This window comes from Durio zibethinus, chromosome 5, assembly GCF_047325235.1.
Source record: "Durio zibethinus cultivar Kanyao isolate XHJ-2024 chromosome 5, ASM4732523v1, whole genome shotgun sequence".
Taxonomy (NCBI): domain Eukaryota; kingdom Viridiplantae; phylum Streptophyta; class Magnoliopsida; order Malvales; family Malvaceae; genus Durio; species Durio zibethinus.
In genome coordinates, this window is record NC_143166.1 from 5,168,865 (window position 1) to 5,191,926 (window position 23,062).

A 23,062-nucleotide genomic window follows, 5' to 3' on the forward strand; every position below is an offset into this window, starting at 1 on the left:
ATTTCAAATCTCTAACTTAATTTTTCATGCTTTCTAACCCTAAGGAAGATGAAGAATAATTAATCTCTTAATAAATTGATAGGTTTGGGTATTAGTCATGCCCAATTATTATTTGAGCTGAAGTATTACAACTATGACATCATGCAATATGTCAAGAACCAACAATACCAAGAACACGCGTAAAAAAATGACAATTGAATTATTTGAATATTGGCCATAGGATTTTTTCTCGATGAAAAAATTTTATACTAAAGAAGTTGAGATCAAATGTTATTAAGATACGTGAATACGATCGAAATAAAGAAGATACTTGAAGAAGGGCATGAAGAAAGTTGTGGAGCACCTACAAACGATCACATGATGACTAGACAGATCATGAGAGTGGGCTATTATTGGTTAACGATAGAGGGTGACTATATTAACTATGCTAGAAAATGTCATAAATGTTAAATTTATAAAGATAAGATTCACGTTGCTCCGATTTCTTTACATGTTTTCACACCTATATGGTCATTCTCTATGTGGGGGGTGGATGTGATTGGACCTATCACTCTAAGAGCTTTAAATGGGCATCGATTTATCTTTATAATAATTGACTACTTCACAAAATTGGTAGAAGCAACCTATTATGCTAATGTAACAAGGGTAGTGGTGTGCAAATTTGTAAAAATAATAGAAAATATGTCGTTATGGCCTTCCAGAAAAGATCATCACCGATAATTCTTGTAATTTAAATAACAAGATATTGCTAAAGGTTTGTGCTCAGTTCAAGGTTAAGCACCATAACTCAGCCTTGTATCATCCAAAGATAAATGAGAAATAGAAACTATAAAAAAATTAAGAGGATAATAGAAAAAATAACTGACATCTATAAAGATTGACAAGAGAAGTTGCCTTTTATGCTGCATGCTAATAGGACATCTATATGCACATCTACCGGGACAACTTCTTTTTCTCTTGTATATGGATGAAGGTCGTGCTACCAATTGAGGTAAAAATTCCCTCTTTGAAAATCTTGATGAAGGTGGAGTTAGAGGAAACGAACTGGGTTCAGAACTGCTATAAACAATTAAACCTTATTAGAGAAAAGAGGCTCAAAGCTCCTTGCCATGGTCAGCTGTACCAAAAAAGGATAACGTGAGCACATGATAAGAAAGTTTGGCCTAGGCACTTCCTTGAAGGGGAATTGGTGTTAAAGAAGATTCTTTCAAATTAGCATGATGATCAAGAAAAATGGACATCAAATTGTAAGGATCCATATGTGGTCAAAAAAATATTTTTGGGTAGAGCAACAATCTTGACAGATATGGATGGAGATGACTTGTCAAATCTGATAAATTCAAATGCGCTAAAAAAGTACTTTGCTTGAAAAAAAAAAAGAAAGGAGAAAAAAATAAACTAAATAAATAAATAAAAGAATAAAAAGAATAAAAAAAGGGCTAAAAAAATCAAGAATGACTCATACTATAAACCAAAAAGGGCAGTTTGAGTTGAAAGAAAACTCTAAGTTAAAAATTTGAAAAGGTGGCTTAAATGCAAGAGGATATCAATTTCCAAATACAGGGGCAATGTCCAATACTATGAACTCAAAAGGATCAAGTGCATTGATGGAATAGGTCTTAAAAGAAAGAACTTTGGAATGTTGCTTATGATTATTTGAGTATTCACTGTCTAAACATTATTCCCTTATTTAAATTTTGTGCTAGTAACATTTTGGAAGTACCTATTTGTTTAAGCTATTTACTTGACAAATCCTTATACTTTCCTATAATGAATACATATCTGTCTTTAATTTGTCCTACTTTCTAACACTGTGCATTCCTATAAATATAAGAAATGATGATTTATCACATTGGTCATGAAAGTTAGAATTAAGATAAATGATTGATAACACTCATAAAAGGTCTTACATCACTTTGCAAAAATCAAGAATGACAATGAGCAAAAAAAACAAAGTTTGGAAAAGTGTACACGTCCAAAATCATCAAGCCAAAATAAAAACTCATTGGAAGTCATATTGGATGATGATATTGGCAAATAATCATTACAATTCATAGGGACTCAGTCTCTAGAATCTGCGAGTTAGTTTGAGGTTGGTTGTTTCTAAGATGAAAAGATAAAAAATAGAAAAGACGACTTAAAAAACCTTTTTGTCGCAATTTGGGATGCGTAATATTGGTTTCCAATAATACATGCATTGCATGTATGACATTCATTGCATTCATGGATTGCATTCTAGGAAAAAAATAAAAAAATAAATAAAAAGCAACAAGAATTTGAGCTTTGGATTTTTAAGGTTGAATCCTTCAGCGAAAAGACTAAGGTATAGAAAATAATTTTGAAACAATCACGACTCGTGGGACCCTTAGGTCACAATATCATAAGCCATATCAGATAAGATATTTAAAGTTTCAAAGGCTCTACTTATAAAGAGCCATTTCAAGCAAAAATTTTAAAGTTTCAAAGCTTATGTCTATAGCAAGTCATTTCAAGCAAGATTTTCTTAAGTTTCAAAGTCTATGTTTATGGGGAGCCATTTCATGCAAGATTTTTTTTAAGTTTCAAAGGCTTTGTTTATGGGAAGCCATTTCAAGCAAAATTTTTAAAGTTTCAAAGCTTTTATTTATTGAGAGCCATTTGCAAGATTTTTTTAAAGTTTCAAAGCTTTTGTTTATGGGAAGCCATTTCAAGCAAAATTTTTAAATTTTCAAAGCTTCTATTTATTGAGAGCCATTTTCATATGGGATTTTTAAATTTTTAAGACCTTTGTTTTCAAGTGAGATTTCTTTAGATAGGATTTTAGAATTTCAAAACTTTTGTTTACGACGAATCTTCCTCCTAAGCAGCATTTTTAGACTCTCACATTAAAAAAAAAATCCATTTAGTCATTAGCCTAGACAAAATGGATGTTTTCATCTTTGCTCTATTCTTGATGCTCAACAATGTACAAAGAGGGGCAGTTGTAAATACCCATTTTATCTAGAATAACCCGATTATGATTGATTCTGGAGTTTGGGCATGAATTAGATCGATTTAAAAATCAGGACTAAATTCATTTACAGTCTCGAAATATTTTATATAGGTTCAAGATTGGTCCAATTTCATTATCGGGTTAATTGTTAAGGCCTGAATTTCATATTAAAGCTCAAATTTTATGTTAAAGCCTGGGTTTTGTATTAGAGCCCAAATTTTATCCAAATTTTGCCTTAAATCCTTGATTCAATTTTGATTAGTTAAGGACCAAATTAAAATAAATACAATAATTAAAAATAATAATAAAATTAAACAATTAAAAGATTAATTAAGGTTAAGAGTTTTTTTTTTTTAATGTGTACTGAAAATGTGGCTGCCATGACAACAATCTACGCTCACTTTTCTCCACCCCTAAATCAAAGTTTCACTCTCCCCAAATTGCCTCACCAATTTCAGCTCTCAAAGTTTACCTATCTGATTTTACTTAATTTATTTATAACACCAATTGGTAAAAGAACAATGCCCTAAAATGTAGTGAACCGGTGCTACAAGAATAATCAAAGATTGCTAATTACTTTTTTCAGAGGAATTAAATTCCAAAATATAGGCATGAGTGAAAAGGGGAAGATCTATGATTTTTAATAAAATCCCAAATGAATTCATATTGAGAGCAGGACACCAATTTTGAAATGGGGATAACACTAGTGACAAAAAAAAAAAACCAGTGAGAAAAAGAGACCCAAAAATTGAAAACAGATACCCAATATCCATCAAAATCTAAATCTAACTAAAGAACCCACCATTGTAGGCACCAGATTCGACTCTAACTCCAACCTTGGCACTCGCCTAGCTAGTCCAATCCTAGCCCCTAATACCTAGCTTTCATATCCTAGCACCATAGCCACACCAACCCGCAGCTCACCTGACCTTAGCCCCAGTACCAACCACCAAGCCCCAATGCCACACCCCTACCCTTGCCAACACCACACCCATGCATGCCCACATAGGCCCGGTACCAACCTCTAAAACCACCCTTATCCATACTTATCCCTTCACAGACCAATAACCCTCATGCACCTTTATCGTTTCTTGCACCCAAACATCCCATCCCTAGCCCCACACCAGCCACCATGCGCCAACGCCACACCCACGCCTTCACCTAACACATGCACCACAGCCACCTTCACCAAGCATTGTAGCCACACAAAAACCTCAGCTTGCCAACACCATCCCTTGATCCTTTCCAACCTTCCCTCCACTACCACTTATAACAACCCCAAAAGCACCTAACAACATAAAAAAAAAAAAACCCCCATTAGCCACCCACAAGAATCACAAAATCTACCTAAGCAAAAAAAAAAAAAAAAAAACACACTAAAGAAAAAAAACAAAATTAAAAGAAAAATCACAACCCTTGAAGTGGGGACCCAATGCCAAAAAGACCAAAGAAAAAAAATACAAAAACAGAAACTCTTTCTTGGTCGAATACTTTGGAGGTCGATATAAAAGGCTCAAGGAATTTTTTGGTGAAAAGAGGGTCAAAACAAGGTAGAGGGGGAAGACATGAAGTTTCTGGGCATTTTTTGGTACCGACTACAGCAACTAGTAAGATAGCAATGGTAGCCAATGTAACAGCATGACATCGAACTTCAAGCTTGGCAAAAGGCTTTATTTCGTCTTTAAAGTTTTTTTTTTTTAGCATGGGTTAAAATGCTTTTAAAAAAAAGTTATCTTTTTTAGCCAAAAAAAAAACTAAAAAGACACCATTTCTATGCAAGAAGATCCGCGCATGACCCGTGACCCTACCTGTTCTTTACGCCAACCAACCCGGTGACCCACTTCTCCCCAACCTTCAACTAGTCCACCTAAACTGGAGTCGAACCACCAAAACGTTCCAAGTAGCCATGAATTGCCTGTACAACACTAAATCAACCTAGACAGCCTATGGACCATTAACCAGTGTTGATCAGCTAGTTTTTGGTATTTGTTGTTTTTTTTTTTTTTAATTAGTTAAGTTAGTTATTAATGCATATTTATATTTTAAATACCTAGAATAAATGTATATATTTTAAAAAATAGGAAAATTGATGTTTAAAAAAATAATAAATTAAGAAAAATGTGTATGAAAAAAGTGTAAAAAAATAATAATAAACAAATGACAAATGAAAAACAAGAATAAAAAATAATAATAAAAAAATAAAAATATTTGAAGATGAGATATTAAGGAAGTCCGAGTAATGATTTTTTAAAATCTCTAAGTGAGAATATTTTTCTAAAATACTACCAAAATAATGGAATATTTAAAACAGTATTCAATATAAAGATTTTTTATTTATTTAATTCTTCTAAAATATATATGATTTTAAAATAAATAAATGAATAAATAAAAAATAAAAAAGATTATGAAAAGTAAAAATAACTCTTTTTTTAATAACAAGATTAATATAATGACATGTAACTTTTATTTGCAATGATTAATCATTTCTATTTTCAAAAAAACATTAATAAATTTAAAAATAAAATTAAAAATAATAATGATAAAAGGGAATAAACAAAATGAAAATTTTCGATAATGAGATTCTAAAGAAGTTCGAGTAGAGATTTCTAAGAAATTCTTAGGTGAAAAATTATTATAATAATAAATATACATAAAAATTTATTAATAATAATAACGAATCAATTAGACGAGTAAAACAAAACAAGTAATAAAGAAAATATAACATAAGGAAAAATAAATGAGGTGATTAAAAATTATTGCACGCATACCACATGTTGTCATTTGCATTTTATACAATAATCTCGAAAGTAACGTGAATTTTCGATGATTAGATTTTTGAAAAGTCTGAGTAATGATTCTCAAAAAATCCCTAAGTGAGAAAATTTTTCTAAATTATTGCCAAAGTATTTGGGTATTTAGAACAATTTTCAACAAAAAAAATTCTCATTTACTTTTCCTCATGAAAAACTTTTATACAATACAATAGTGATTAAAATAAATCCATGCGCACCATATTCCACTCATAGACACCAATTTTAAAAATAAATGAAATCTCCAAAGATGAGATTCTAAATAAATCTGAATAGTGATTTTTAAGGAATCTATAGCTGAAAAAATTTATCTTAATGCCGCTAATGTATTGGAGCATTTAGTATAATTTTCAATAAAAATTTATCTTCTATTTTAATAAATGGAATAAGAAATGAATTTTTTTTATCGAAATTAAACCATAGTTATCATATTTTATTACATGCATTATAAATATTAATTTTTAAAGATAAATATAAATCGTCAATGGTAGGATTTTTGAGAATTTCAAGTGGTAATTTTTAAAAAATCCTTAGATAAGAAAGTTCATAAGTATTGGAATATTTTTAAGAATTTTTCAATAAATAAAGTTCTTATTTATTTTTTTCAATGAAAATAAAAATATATTTTTTACAAGAAAGGAAATTAAAAAAATTAATTTTAATTACCAAAATTAAGACATTTTTGTTAAGATTAAAAAATAACACATAATTAATTAGTACTGTTTTGACAGGCTCTATGGAGGTGCTAATTCTTTTTCATGTAATAGACTCTCGAGCCCAACCTGTTTTCGTGAACCAAAAATTTATCTTTTTAATAAATTTTAATTAATTAAAAAGATAAATTTTAATAGGTGATCAATTACACCTAGCCAAAAAATATTGGTGACAACTCCATATGTTTTTTAAAATTCATCTAGCGGTCCCTAAAACTGTTACGACACTGTTGTTAATACTTGCTATCAAATGAACCTCTTTAATACCAAGTTGAGAATTATCTCCAAATTGAAAATTGTTATTTAGCCGTAGCTATATCACTCATTCTTTAACCGTAATTTTATTATTTATACTTACTATCAAATGAGCTCCTTTGATACCAAGTTAAGAATTATCGCTCTTTTATAAATGGAAAATACAATTATTGGTTACAGCTTTATCACTTATTTCTTGGGCTTAAACTCTTAAGTACTATGATGAAAATAATTTCTCTTTATGCTTCTAACTGCAACTTTAATGCTTTCTAAAAGGATTGAATTAATTTCTTGAACATTAAGTTAAGAAATATTCTTTTCTCAATGTAAAATTGAAAAAAAATTCTACTTGGTTGTATATAAGTAGAAATGAAGAACAATTACTAGCAATGGAGAAATAAAAAAAATATGTCAATATAAAAAAAAGTGCTCAACCAATACTAAGATAAAAAAGTTTTTTAAAAAATGTTGAAGTAACTATGCAACTCCATGGAGAAGAGTTGGTCTTGGTAAATTGAGAAATAGCTTTCAACTTCTTCCATAACTCAATTTGATGATCTCTTCGTAGCTTTAATTTTTTTTGAAGCAAGGTAATCTTTTTTATAATCTCTTCCAAATCTGTTTCTACTTTAGTTTTCTCATCCCCTACAAAAAGAAAAGCTTTGGCTTTAAACATACATGTATCAATACGCACAAGTCTGAATCCAGCTTTCAAGGCATCATCCATAAACTGCAACATTAATTGTAATCTTTCTGAAAAAATATAAGGTAATGGAGTATCTATAATCAACAAAGCTCTTTCCAAAACATCCAAAGTGCAAAAGATAAAATCTTCACTCTAAAAGATACAGATATTCCAAAATTTACCTTTTTTTTAATAAATATAGTCTAAATATTTAACATACTATGATAAAACAGAAAAACCATGAAAATCCACTCTAGCCAGGACACTTTCAGAATGCGTTTTAAGAGCATTAGAAGCATTAACAACATCTTTGTGTCCTAATACTAAAGAGAAAGAAATATGAGAAGCAATATCAGAAACAACAACGGTCTGAACAAGTTGAGTCTAAACAATTTGAGCATCAATATCAACTAAAGTTTCAAAATTATCTCCTTAGTTAATTTTAACATTAGCTTCACCATCATCTTTTGCAACATTATCATCAACATCAAGAAAGAATGGACCATCAGTCTTATCATTATATTCATCATTACAAGACTCTTCACCATCACTAATAATAAGTCTTTCCTTTTGAATAACTTTCCCCTATAAAAGCAAAAAATGAAGATGAAATACATATCTTAAAAAAAATGAGAACAAGAAAAATGAGAAAAACTTACTTTATGAGAAGACACATATTTCTCTTTCGATTGACATGAAGTATGAGAAACAACAATACTAGTGGTTTTCTTTATTTATTTGATTCTTACATTTTTTTTTCTTTTTTCCTTGGATGAAACATGTATCAAGCGCAAAGATATATCATTCTTTGTAACATTCAGAATTGGGAGATGGTTTTTAGAATTAGATAATAGCTTGCAAAAGGTTTTCCAATTAGAAATACACTCATCCCAATAAGCAAGCCATCTAGGACCATTGTAGCTAACTCTATCAAATGCTGGTACAACATAACATCTAACCTCTTTACATTTTTTCTGAACCTTATAAAAAAGAAACTCAAAAACACAAGAGGAGAAATCTTCATCCAAAGGTGTAAAAAGAGCACGCAGAATCATTTGATTATACCTAAATTAATGTGCAACTCTACACATTGAATATACTTCAACAAAACGTGAATCTTTATCAATGCCAACACTAATACTCTCTATCATAGAAGGCAACATAATACAGTCGACCCAAAAAAAAAAAGCTTAATTTCTTGCTAGCTTAATGTCTAAGAATGAGGTTAGCTTAGAGTACCATAGTAAAAAACAAGATCACCATAGCCATTTTTCGTCGTATGTATAGGCACTAAACAAACTCCTTGGCTATATCTAACACTTCAAGAACATTTCTCTTTATAATTTGATTATGCCATGCCTAAGCACTATAATTATTTTTGTAGAGAAAGCTAGATGAAAAAATTGTAGGTAGAGGATACAAATTAGGTATCGAAGTACAAACACTGAATCTTTCCCACAACCACATTTGAATAAAAGAAATATCAATATATGTCAGAATCTTATACTGACCAATTGATGTTTCAGTCTTGGAAATATATAAATCTAATCGCCTATAAAGTAATACCAAATAGAAAAGAGCTAATGAGAAACACATACCTTTAGCAATTTTAATAGCTATAGAAATAAGAGTTGGACTATTTCCATCATTTGGACATCCTGAAAATACATGTCGAGCTAATCACATCATTAACAGTGTTTTCAATTCATAATCAGAATCAAAAAATTTAAGAGAGTTACTTTCATCTTCTTTTAGTCTGAACTTATAAAAAAAAAAGTCCAACCCAATTAAAAAATCGAGTTGCCTTTGATTTCTCCTTTTGACATTTGAGTAAATCACAAAATAAGTTATGAATTTTCTCTTCCTCTTCAAACAATTCAATAGTACAAATATTATATCTCTCTAGACAAGGAAGTTCAAGAAGAACACATATATCTTCAAGAGTAAAAGTGAATTATCCCTCTACAGTGATCATAGTATGAGAAAAAGTACTCCATCTAGCAAGAATAGCACACCATACATCCATTTTACGTTTCCTTCAAATATGAAGTTTAGAGGTAACTTGTACAACATTAAGCACTCCTATTAAAGACAAAACTTTTGCATAAACAGGCTTTTCAATTACTTTGTTCACCCAATCTTCCCAACCTTGAACAGGTTGCAAATTTGAACCAAAGTTAGTAACAGAAAGTGAAAATTCTCCATATTTAAACTTGAACTTTAGAATAAAAAAGCCTGGAATATAAACTCTATAAGTTGATGCTTCAGAACCAATACTTTACTAAGAATAGCCAACAAGAGCACTTTGATAAGAAGAAAATTTTTTCTCATGCACTTGTTCCTAAAAATGATCTTTTCCTTCTTTTCTAATGATTTTATCTTACCAATCTTCGAGAACATAAGTACACAATTCTTTTTAATGCACAAATCTTTTCAAGACGCGTTTTTGGAATAGAATCTTCTAGAATATTATTTTTTTTGTTCCTCAAAGGAGCTCAAGCAGTGCAAGAAGGCTGGCTATAATTGATTCTCAGCATTGAAAGTGAAAAATACCTACAAGAAATTGACAACAAAATTCAGATAAGTTTTTCTTAAACACACACAATAAATTTTCTATTTATTCTAAAAAAATAAAAAATCAAATAGCCTAAAAAAAATCAAATAGTAAAAAAAATAGATAAATACTTACTTGTTCACAATATCAAAAATTTTTTCAAAGGAATTAGACTTTTATTTAACTTTGCATTGAAAATTTTCTCAATATAATTTATAAAGTCAAAAGAATCAATTTTTTAATAACAAACATTTATTTTTCTTATTTAAAAAGATCTTTAATAAAATCTTTAAAAATTTAATTTTATTCTTCAAATTTCATTAGATTTTATTCTTAAAAATTTTTAACACTTTTTGATATCCTATATAATATTTTACTATATTGTTCTAGTAATTCCTTTCAAGAATAAGATTCATTTCATTATCTATTTAATTATTTTACTTATTTTATTTTTTCTCAAAATATATGCCATAAGATTTCATATAATGCTCCATATTCTTAGTTTTAAATCTAAATCAATTATAAGTAATAAAAATAATAATAATAAACAAAAACAAAAAAGTCAAAGATTCCTACCATTCAAGTTCAAAGTCAATGAGTTAAAATTGGCCTTATTCCTTTTGTTTCAATGTAAAACACTTGACTTAAACATCAAAACATGTATAATATGTATTTTTGACGTTGAGGCATATATTGACTTAAACATATAATAATTACCTACATTGATTTAGCATTTTCATAAATCATGAAGATTTATTTACTTTACACATGGTTTTCTTTTAAGGAAATGGTGTAAGAATAAAATAGAATAGCTTCATTATTTGTTATTTTATTTTATTTTATTTTACTTTTGAGAAACATTTTTATTATCTATTCTTTTTAATAATTTTTCTATTTTTTACTTATTCTTTTTAATAATTCTTTTATGTTTTAAGGAAACACTCCCATTACCTATTTCTTTTAATAATTTTTTTATTTTTTAAGGAAACACTCTCTTACCTATTCCTTTTAATAGTTCTCTTATTTTTTTGGGAAACACTTTTATTACTTATTCTCTTTTTTTAAAAAAAAAAACACTTTCACTACTTATTCTCTTATTTTCTCCAGAAAACACTTTCACTACTTATACTTTTTTTTTTTTTTTTTAGAAACACTAATGTTATGGCCTACACTTTGATGCATTACTCATCTAATAAGTAATTCTTTTATTTACAACATTAAAATTTGCTTATTCTATGCATCAAACATTCTTTAATTTTCATCAAACAATTTTCATGCAAGGAGCAATGAATCCACACATATAAAGTCACAAATATATATATATATATATATATCTATATATATATTTTTTTTTCTTTCATGAAACTTATATCATACATCTTTAAATTACAAGAATAAATATATTTTTTTTATTTTTTTTTTTCTTTTACTCTTTCATTATACTAGTGCATGAGAACTTTTTATACTAAAAATTCTCATGCAGTGGGCAAAATATAGATAGTTGATTTTGGTTACTAATATTTTATTGTTTTAAATTTCACTAAAGTTGTTAAATTGAAAATAAGTCAAAACAAGTGTTAAGACTGTTTCAATTAATGTTATTTTACATAACAGGTGATAAGATTGTTTTAGTGAAGGTTATTTTATGAAACAATTATTCATAGAACAGCCCTTTTATAGAATAGATGTTTACGAAATAACTATTCAAGGAACTACTTCTTCATGAAACAACTGTTCTTGGAACAACTTTCTCAAGGAACAAAAGCAATACCTTTACCTAAAACTCTTGAATTACAAGTTGCTTCACTAAGAGTTATTCCACAAAAAACACTTCATCGAATGTTACTTCACTGAAAAAAGAAGTGAAAATAACCTAACAATATGATAAGGTTCTTGGGTTAATTCCATTATTGGGATGTTTCGAAGAGTTTGGCTTGATGGATCAGATATAGGGATAGTTAAAAGGTTTCCTCTTAACCTTTCCTTGAAATATCAATGCTTCTCATTTTCTTTCAAAATAGATAGTGAAATTCTATATTTACTATACCTATCACTAAAAGCGAATTAAACTCCTATTAATCAATACATTAATACCTTTTGTAACAGTCAATTCTCCTATTATTCACCATTATTCCTATTCAATACTCAAGATATGTAACTCATATTCTTAATGATCTATAAATAAGAGTTTCCACAGTTTATTGGGAGATTGTTGGAGACTTTTGCCAAACTTACTCAATTCTCTCTGCAATTCTTTTTTCCTAAATCATTTTCTTGATCTCATTCTCTTATTTACTCAACCTTACTTCACCACCTATCACTATCTGCTACTGCACTCAATACTTCAAGGTCTGCTCCAATCTTCCTCTCTATCGTCTCCTGACACATCCTGTTTTACTTATTTGCAACACTTCCTCACTTCAACGAAGAACCTATTTACAACTACTTTTCCAAAATGTTTAGTGCATTCAAGATGCAACTTTGATCTGTGAATGAGAAGATCAGAATTATCTTCAACTTGTGGACAATCAAACAGCACCTGACTAAAGTATCTAGTCCATTCCTTTAATTTTATTATCCTCTTGGAGACCTAGACAAATATGGGCAGTGTCATGGATGTGGAGTGCATACTTGTAAGGATGGCAGCAAGTATGTGGGGGAGTTCAAGTGGGGTGTCAAGCATGGGCTTGGTCATTACCATTTCAGGTGAATTCTTGATCTTTCTTCTTTGGATAGATTAAGTAAAGAAAGATTATTAGATTTTTATGTTGCTTTGTCTGGTATATATTTGATCATTGAATGTGGGGAAAGCACCAGAGGCTTGGAACTTTTGATTGCTGTGTTTCTATTTCACTATCTTGAGTTATTTAATTCGGATCTGTACAATTTTGGAGTCTTTGGATACGGTATTGTTTGTTCTAATTATAGATTTTGAAACTGGTAGTTAGAGCTCGTGTTGTTCATATGTTCTGATGGTTAAATCTCACATTTTTTAGTCTTTTAGTATCAGGCTGTAGATATAGAATAGACGACTTATTTTCGATTATTGAACTACTTCTCACCTAGTGAAGTTGCAGCACAGAGTTCAAAAGACTGTTGACTTTTGGCTTTTGAGCTCTATGGCTTTTGAATGCTGATATTGTTGATAAAAGCCATCCGTGCAAGGTTCTCAAATTGCTTCTTTGTGGGGAGTACGTTAATAAAAGATTATTCTTTTATTTTTTGATTTGGGGGAAGGGGGATTCAAACCTTGCTCTTCGAGCAAGGGATTCATGCACTTACCATTGAGCCAAATGTCCGGCAGTTTGTTCTTTCATTGTTTGGAATTTTCAAACTGGTTGAAAATTACTTGTTTGGAATTTTCAAACTGGTTGAAAATTACTCTGGAACTTAGAGTCATCATTTATTGAGTAATTATGGGATACAACCATATGCCTAAATGTAGATTTCAGTTTTAATGACTGTTCAATTTTGTGATCCTAATGCAGAAATGGAGACATATATTTTGGGGAATATTTTGCTGACAAGATGCATGGTTTTGGAGTTTATCAATTTGGAAATGGACACCGATATGAGGGAGCCTGGCATGAGGGAAGAAGGCAGGGATTTGGTACATATACTTTCAGAAATGGTGAGACACAATCGGGTCACTGGCAGAATGGGGTTCTCGAGATTCTTAGCGCACAAAACACCCATCTTGGATCCCCCTATGCTGTCACTCAATCCAGAGTCCTTAATGCTGTTCAGGTATCGTTCGTATCATTGTCTGGCCTCTATCTGGCTTCACTAACAGTTGATATATCATTCCTTTGCTCTTTGCATAAAACTTTCTGCCTGAATACCAACAAGTTCACCTGAAAATACACCAAATTTTATAGTTAAAAATGAGGCAAGATCAGTTTCCTAAGAAAACACAAAAGACCAATAAAAATTGCAAAATAATCAACCTCACACTAATACTCCGCCAACCAGACACATAATAATTCATTCTAGAGATGCAATAACCACCATTAAGCTGCTCTTTAAACTGATCAGTTTAGTAAACTTTCAAGCCAATGTGCAAGCACTAGATTAGATTGATGCACATTACCATGCAATTGAACAAAATGTTGCAACATGGTGGTTTATAATAATAATGCCACATGATAACTTCCATTGTATTTGTCATACCACGGCAACAGTGGTGACTTAGATGTCAATTGAAATGCTACCCGCAATTGAAAATCGTAACTCTTCTAGCTACTGTATGTTAAGTCAATTTTAGAGTGCTCAGTAGCTAGTTTTTAAGTTTACAGAAGTGTTGCAAACAAACTGCAGTAGAATTGGAATCGGATTGCAGTTGAATTGCATGAAATATGGCATTGCATTGTACTAGTAGTGTCAAAAAGAAAATGTCAGTAAAATCATGTGCTGCTCTTAGAGCAAATCAAGTACTTCCATAGCAACTGTAGAAGAAACCACCCAAAAGACAAACACATAGAAAGAAATAATGGAATTTGAAAGACAAAATACTACCACGTTCATGCAGGGCCTATTGAATGGATAGATTGATCAGTGTCTCGGAAACAGCTCCATCGAGGGTAAAACCCTTCTTCATCATTTGATCCCATACTTTGCAAGCCTTAGAGAGCTTCTTTTCCCGTATGAGCCCTTCAATTATCAATTTGAAAGTTACCTCATCTGGAGAGAATCCTTTGGTCTCCATTTCCTCGTATAGATGTTTGGCTTCAGTTACTCTGTTAGACTTGCAAAACTCGTTTAATTATGAGGTTCATTGTATGAAATCACATCAGGATTGAGCCCCTGAATTATCATGTCATCAAAATTACTGACTTTCCCACTTTTGCAAAGATGGTCAATAATTGTAGTAAAGAAAATACGATGAGCCAACATACACATCCCTGATATCCGATCAAGAAGTGCTTTTGCTATATCAGAACCACCTTCGTTAAGAAAAACTTTTAAGACTTGTGGATTTCACCACATCACCTGCAATCCCCTTCTTACCCATTTCCTGACAGCTTGTATATGATTTCCTGGCCCAAACATTATTGTAAGAAAGGAAGGGGGTTTTTACATTAGGCTTCTTACTATGGTTATTGGGCTGGGCTTCCATTTCTTTCATGATTTGTCCTTTCCCTCTTACACCATTTATTTTATCATAAAAATTAAATTTTTTATTTTTAAATTTATAATATTAAATTTTGAATTTTTTTATTTAAGGTTGATAAAATTTAAATATTGAAATTAAAAATTAAGTACTTGACATATAATTATTAGTAGACGATTTTAAAACTTACCCTCTTACTTTAATCAGTTTCTTTTATAATTTTTTTTCATGTTTATTAGATATTATTTTTTAAAATATTTATATAAATTAATTAAATTAAAGTAAAATTTTAAAGATAACGTATTCAAATATGCTAGAAATATTATTAATAATTTTCTAATTAAAAATTAATAAAAATATATTTCCATTATTATATAAAAATAAAATGTAAAAAAGAATTATCCTTTAATTTTCTTTTTCTCTAAAAAAAAAAGAAAGAAAACAAATTCTTTCTTACTTACCTCATAAGACTTTACATGCATGATTAATACGCCCCAAACATGATGACGTGTCAATTGACCCATTCTCTTCTTCTTTTCATTCTTAAAACAAAAAATCCAACGTTCTCGCATTGGCTATTATTGAGTACCCGGAAGAGCTTCCTTCCAACTTAGTCCTCTCTTTCTTGCTTTGTTTTCTGTCTCTCCTTCTCTTTTGTTGAATGCTTTTTGCATTAAACTTTTTTTTCCTTGTCAATTAAGGTTTCAAAACCTTGTTGCCCAAAGTTGAATTCCAAATGACTGATAATTTCTTCTGTTTTTCCGCCTTTATGTAAGTCTCTCTTCAAAAATCTCAGCTTTACTAAATTAAATAAACAAAGTAGTTATTTATTTCGTCCTTCTCTTTTGTCTACCATAGTTGGATCTTTATTGGTCCCATAGCTAGAAGTTTTACTGGGTCATATTCATATTTGAATTTTCTTCTTTTTTTGTCTGAACTTTTGTACTTGTACTTAGAAAATGAAAGATAGATAAAAATAAGTGGTTTGTGTAGAAAAATGGGGTTGTTAATTTATTATCAGAAGAGCATAAATTTCCCATTTTGAAGGGCCTTTCCTGAAAGTATCCTTCAATGGATATCAATTGAATTGTTGGAATTTTGGTTAGAATTCTTTCTTACTTTTTTTTTTTTTAATTCGAAATGTTAGGATAAGAAGAAAAAGACTAGCATGTCGGGGCTGCTGCTGCTGCTGCTGCTGCCCCGAAACCATATCTACGTTCAGTTTCTTGGACTAACTGTTCAACAACTAAGCCTAGCCAGAAACCGCCGCCAAACACAAAGGGCACGTCTTGTTTACCATCCCTTTCTATAACAAGAAGGCCTGTGGAAGAGTGGCAGAAAGCTGGTTCTGATGATCTTGGTGTCTGGCCTAATCCCCAGACGTCTAGAGGCTCTGTCAAGCTCCTTGTGAGTCCGGGTTCCTATAGCGAGTTTCGGTTGGGGAGAGATAAGCTGGCTTTCTATGATAAGAAGTGTTCCAGGATTGCTGATCATATTTATTTGGGGAATGATGCTGTGGCTAAGAATAGGGAAATTTTGAGAAAAATGGGATTACTCATGTATTGAATTGTGTTGGTTTTGTTTGTCCTGAGTATTTCAAGAATGAGCTTGTTTACAGGACACCTTGGTTACAAGATAGCCCACCTAAGGATATTACTAGTATTCTGTATGATGTGTTTGATTACTTTGAAGATGTTTAAGAACAAGGCGGGAAGGTTCTGGTGCACTGCTGCCAGGGAGTGTCAAGATCAACCTCTTTGGTTATTGCCTATCTCATGTGGAGGGAAGGCCAGAGCTTTGAGGATGCGTTTCAGTATGTGAAGGCAGCTAGATTGGTGACTAATCTGAATACAGGTTTTGCTTTCCAACTTCTGCAGTGCCAAAAGAAGGTGCAAGCTATGCCTGCAAGCCCGAATTCAGTGCTTAGGATGGATAGAACCGTTCCGCGCTCCGCGTTTGATCCTCTTCATCTTGTTCCAAAAATATTAAATCATGCAGGTAAACAAGGACTTGATTCCTGTGGGCCGTTTATTGTGCATTTTCCTTCTGCTATATGTGTTTGGATTGGAAAAAAATGCAACCATGTAATGTCGAATTGTGCTAGATTGGCTGCCAATCAGGTTATTCAATATGAACGGGCGCAGGATCCAATTTTAACTGTGAGAGAAAGGGAAGAGTCTTTGGAATTCTAGGATTCCCTTGTTATTGGATATCTCTTATCGGATGGCTGTGATAGAACAGAGATCAGGAAGGTAGATAATTTGGCTTCTGAGAATGATAAGATGGTTGCAGCAACCAGAAATTGTGTCGGTGAAAGGAAGGTAGATGATTATGATTTACATTTTGAACTTTTACTTAAAGCACTTGATGGTGGAGTTGTTCCACCTTTTTCAGTGTCAGCCACAGAATTAGAAACTTACCTTTTTGCCAGAGAAAATGGATGTGGTAGGCTAAGACAGAAGTTTGCTAATGGTGTCGTGAATGAATTCGTAAATTCATTCAAACTAGGTATGGTTATAGACATTCATAGAGATTCAGAGGATAACATTTCAGTCTTGTCACCGTCATCGCCGTCAGTCTTTCCATATGTTTCACCAGACTCCTTTGACTGTTTTCCAGATAGTAGCCCAATTCGGCGTAAAGATCATTGTGAAGACGTAGAACAGTCAGTTACTCCTTTTGGTTCTCCATTGTCACCAAGGTCTTCTTGCGGTTCACCAAATTCTTTTTCTTGTTTTGCGACTAGCAGCCCAAAATTCAGTTCCAAGTCTCCTACACTTTCACCTTCAACATCTAACTATGCCATACCTTTTCACCCACATCCACTAATTGGTCTGACTAGTCGAATTTGTCTTCTTGGCAGCCTTTCACTCTTTGACCTTGAGGCTACTGATCTGTTTTCAATTAAGAATATTTCCTCTCCAGATAATTCTTGTTTATCAACAAAGACATTTTCTTCTTCTCTTACTTTGAGGGAGGCAAGAAGATTCACAACAATGACTTAACATGATTCTGTTTTCTTTTTTTTTGCCTTTAATATAGCTGACCCCAGAGTTATCGGATATAAGACTTAGTTTGTTGTTGATGTTGTTTACTTTGAGGGTGGCAAATACCTGTTTGCCTCGTAAAGATACTTCTCCCTCAATTGCAGAGCGTAGGGGGAGTCATCCTCCACCATGCATGTTGTTACCATTTGATGATGAACCAGTCCCCAAGAATCTTGTAAGGTCCTGGTCCTTTTCTTTGCCTGATTTGGATGATGATGTAACGAATGATATAGATTGTAATCAATATGAGCTTGGAGACAACATTGAATCACATAATGGAACCGAAGATAATGAATATAAATGGGAATATGGTAAATATCATCCTCAATTTGATGGTATCTTTGAGGCGTGTTGAGTGATACCTACCAAATACAGAATACTCAAAAAAGAGTAGGGAGTTATTTTCCAAAAAAATAAAAGAAAAAGAAGAGTTCAGAAGCAACAGACAAGGAAGAGAATTTTGTGATGATTCTTCTATATCATTATGAATGCATATATGTAATTTATCAGCTGTACCAATTCTCTCTCCTTTCTCTCTACCGAGAGAATCTCGGATTTTGCTGACTCCAAAATAACAGACTCCATAATGAAATGTCTTTCCTTTCCCAAAGCTAGGGTTACACACTTACCACGAACCCGCTCGGATCATTACCCTATGTTATTATCGTGGAAGAATAGGGTTCCTAGGTTGGGTCCGAAACCCTTTCGCCTCTAGAAAACGTGGTTTGACCACCCTGAGTTCATGCCTCTCATCCGGAGTAGTTGGAACCGGGAGCATCATTCTTTGGCACACGTAATGCTTGCCTTAAAAAGGACCTGAAAGAATGGAATGTGAACTCCTTTGGCAACATTTTTTCAAAAAAAAAAAAAGAATCCTTGCTCGTCTTGCGGGTATCGAGAAAACTATGGAAAACGGACCCAATCAATTCTTGTTGGATCTTCAAGGGGTCCTGCGTGAAGACTATAACGGTATCCTTAAGGCTGAGGAGGATTTTTGGGCACAGAAATCAAGGGTTAGCTGCCTAACAGAGGGTGAAAGGAATACTAGGTTCTTCCACACCTCGACCATTCTTAGAAGAGGATATGATAGAATTTCAGGATTGGAAAACGCTGCAGGTAGGTGGGTTAACCAACCCAAGGAGATGTTCTCTATTGTCCAAAACCATTTCAAGGTCTTATGTACTACCTCCCATTCACAAAGCTCACATAGTTTGATGGAGGGTCCTAGGCGAGTGGCCATGCTTACTAGCCAAGAACAGAGTGCTCTTTTAAGGCCTATCTCTAACTTAGAAATTCAGAAAACCTTTTGGCTTTTAAACCCTTTAAAGCCTAGGTCCCGATGGGCTCCATTCTTTTTTCTATCAAAGGTGCCGGGGTATTGTGAAAGAGAAAGTGTGTGCCACAATTAAATCCATCTTTGATTCTTCGACCATGCCAGAAGAGCCCAATGTGACGCTGATATCTCTTATTCCCAAAATGTAGCAGTCCTTCACGTATCGAACAATATAGGCCCATCAGCCTTTGTAACATTCCCTATAAAGTTGTCTCGAAAATTATGGTAGAGAGGATTAGACAATATAAAATGGTTTCGCCCCTCCAAGCCAGTTTCGTGCCAGGGAGGAATGGTTGCGATAATTGCATCATTATCCAGGAATTAGTCCACTCATTCAAAAGGAAAAAAGGCAAACTAGGATGTATGATGCTCAAGTTGGATCTGGAGAAAGCCTACGATAGGCTAGAGTAGGGATTCATAAGGAAAGCATTAACCTTCTTTAACTTGCCTTAACCACGGATCTCACTCATCATAGGCTGCATCTCTTCTTCATCCATAGTTGTAACGATGAATGGAGGTATGTTATAGAGCTTCAAACCTTCAAAGGGTCTAAGGCAAGGAGATCCCTTATCTCCTTACGTTTTCATCATGTGTATGGAGTTTTTGAGTCTGAAGATTATCGAAGCTGTTGATGATCGAAGATGGTATCCAGCTAAGGCTTCACGATCTGGTCCTGCATTTTCGCTTTTTTTTTTTTTTTACTGATGACGTCATCCTATTGGGCAAAGCTGACGAGGATACTACCAATACAATGAAGAAAGTATTAACTGAGTTCTGTAAGGAGTCAAGACAGAAAATTAATTTGGAGAAATCAAGGATTTTATTCTCAGCCAACACCCACCAACAACATAGAGAAAGTATTGTTAACCCGCTGGGCATTTGTGACACTTCTGATCTTGGTAAATATCCGGGCTTCCGCATCCATAAGGGAAAAGTCAGTAGAAATGACTATACCTTCATCATTAACAAGGTCCAATCAAAGTTAGCAGGGTGGAAAGCCAGGCGGTTGCTCTACTAGTTCTAATTCTTCCAAGGAATTAAAACTGTAACCTACCTTAATAATCTTAGTCGACTTCCCTCCTTTCTTCTTCACACTCGTTTCATAGCAAACAAGAATAATTATTATATAAAACAAAGCACGTAGATTACAAAAAAAAAAAAACGATTTTGTTTATGATTAAACTAACCTGATAATATCTTTATCTTTGAAAATACAAGTTTGACTCGAAGGGTGGAAAAACAATGAAAATTAATGGCATAACAAAAGCAAAAAAAAAAAAAAATCTTAAATTAGAGGATGAAGAAAAAGAGAGAGAGAGAGAGAGAGAGAGAGAGTAACGGAAAGGATGAGGCCGTGGGGGCAAGATTTGTGGAGGTGGAAAATGTAGAAGAAGATAGGAGGAAAGACCGAAGATAGTTTGGTGCCTGGGTTTAAGGAGAATCCAGCTTCGCTTTAGTCCTTGTTTCATCTGTGACTTGCTCAGAATGCTGCGATCCTCGAACACCAAACGGAGCCTTATCGTCCCCATTTCCGAGTACTGAAGAATTTTGCAGCAAAATCATTTGTAACTTGCTTTTTGGCCTTCGTTTCTTAAACCCTCTGCCAGGGTTTCGTCATTCATGGTGGTTTTTTTGCTGTGAGTTAGAGACTAACGACTGTATGGGTCAGCACAAAAATTTTTGGGCGGGTTGGTTGATGAGGCAGTAAGCTGGGTAGTCGATTAATTAATTAGTCTTGAGTTACTGCCCAAAATTCATGGGTGGTTGGTTAATTAATTAGTATTGGACTAAAGCTCATAACTTAAGGGTCTTGATTAATTAATTAGGCATGAGCTATCGCTCAAAACTTGAAACTATGACCCTGAAAGGAGAGGCAGCGGTATTTGACCAATTAAGTGCAGCTACCTAAACTACGGCCCAATATATCTATAAATTATGATTTATAATTTATAATCTATCTATGATATATATTATCTATAATCTATCCATATCTATAATTTAAAATCTATCTATATTTATGTTTTATAATATATTTAATATATATATATAATATCCTCCTTTCATCTATCTTTATCATCATCATCTATAATAAAGCACAAACAATGATAAAAGTTAAGATTGACAGCTCAATTCATCTTCGAATTTTCATCTGATCCGATTTCATAAGATAATTTTTTTTTAAAATTAAATTTCGAATCGAATCAAATAATATTAAAAAAATTTAAGACCGATCAAATCGTATTTGCTTAAAACCTAATCCGATATGATATTATATAAAAATTATTTTTTAAAATTTTAATTTATATATTTATATTTTAAAAAATAATATTTTATTAATTTTAGATCGAAACGAATACTATTTATACAATATCAAATCGAATCAAATTTTAGTATAAAAAAATTCAGATTGAATTCAAATTTTATGAATATAAAATCATATCAGGTTCAAGATGAACAAAAATACGTATCGACCTGACAGTTGCAACCCTAATAAAAGTTATAAATAACTATTTGATCGGCATATTTCTCAATTATTATTTTAAACATTTTACCATAAATATTAATAAAATTTATCAAATTTGTAAAAGAAAATTTTTAATTTCATTGAAAATCTTATAAAAAATTAAAGTTTACGTTTATTACTTTTCTTCAAAATTTTAATTTTAGATTAACGTTAAAAGGAACAAACTTTATCTTAATCTGATATATGTTTTATACACGAGATAATTTTACTTGTTAATACAACAACTAAGCATTTCAAAGTTATGTGTTGTAGAAGTAATTAATTTTTGAAGCCAATAATACAATCATTTTGATGCATAGAAATGTATTTATCCATTCTCAAGCAGGTAAATTCCTGAAAGATTACATAAAATTACCTGCAACTACACAGAAACTATCCTCACAGTCCCCTGCATATCAAACAAAACTTATTTTTATTTGCTCATTCAAGGAAATGTAAAACAAAAATTTGAAGATATTTCATAGCAAGAACATCTTTTTAAGCAATATTATTGAGAAAAAAAAAAGATTTTTAAATTTTTATAGGAACTAAAATTCTCAACTACCCGACTTTCTTGATGAGGATGGTTTGGAGCTTGCGAGCGAGGCCCTGCGATCGAATCTTACGCTCCAAATTCTTGCGTACCAGAACTCGCTCCTCCGAGTTCTTAATATGATGAGGCTGTTCCTGCTTTACCAGGCGTTCGACTCCGCCCGATTGCATCAACCCCCATGTCCTCTCCAAGTTCCCGTACCTTACCTTCAGCCGCATCCCTCTCCATTGCCGAATCTGATTCGGATCGCGACTCAGCGAGTTCACCACCTGCCTCTCAGGAGCAAAGAGACTACTACTAACTCGCCTCGCTATCGCGTTAATTTCGGTAACATCTCTCTTTCTCCCTGCCGGTTGATTAGGGTTTATGTTTGAGTTTTTTTATTGTTAATTTTACTATATATATATAAGACGAAAATGCCCTTACTAAATGAAGTAACGTTTTTCGATGATGTCAGCTTGAAGAACGCTTCACATGTGGACTCTCGAAAGAACTTTCCTTTTTCTCTCGTATCTCTTACCCCCATCA

The 23,062-nt window shown here is 32.3% G+C and overlaps 1 protein-coding gene, 1 long non-coding RNA gene and 1 pseudogene across 3 annotated transcripts; 1 reads left to right on the forward strand and 2 right to left on the reverse strand.

Annotated features, from left to right (window-relative positions):
- Window positions 1–14,343: 14,343 nt before the first annotated feature.
- LOC111281524 (protein-tyrosine-phosphatase MKP1 pseudogene) lies at window positions 14,344–19,018 on the forward strand (annotated as a pseudogene). The gene is made up of 2 exons (XR_016341992.1): window positions 14,344–14,418; window positions 16,266–19,018. The product of XR_016341992.1 is annotated as a protein-tyrosine-phosphatase MKP1 pseudogene (transcript).
- Window positions 19,019–19,713: 695 nt separating this feature from the next.
- On the reverse strand, window positions 19,714–21,423 carry LOC149518715 (uncharacterized). Its single transcript, XR_016342132.1, has 2 exons — window positions 20,533–21,423; window positions 19,714–20,432 (listed from the first exon to the last, which is right to left on the reverse strand). It is a non-coding gene; the product is annotated as an uncharacterized LOC149518715 (long non-coding RNA).
- A 729-nt stretch (window positions 21,424–22,152) lies between these two features.
- Window positions 22,153–23,060, reverse strand: LOC149518716 (uncharacterized). Its single transcript, XM_089760377.1, has 3 exons — window positions 22,961–23,060; window positions 22,547–22,910; window positions 22,153–22,390 (listed from the first exon to the last, which is right to left on the reverse strand). The coding sequence occupies exons 1-3, from the start codon at window positions 23,058–23,060 to the stop codon at window positions 22,381–22,383; spliced, it is 474 nt and encodes a 157-aa protein (XP_089616503.1). The 3' UTR covers window positions 22,153–22,380.
- Between the last annotated feature and the right edge of the window lie 2 nt (window positions 23,061–23,062).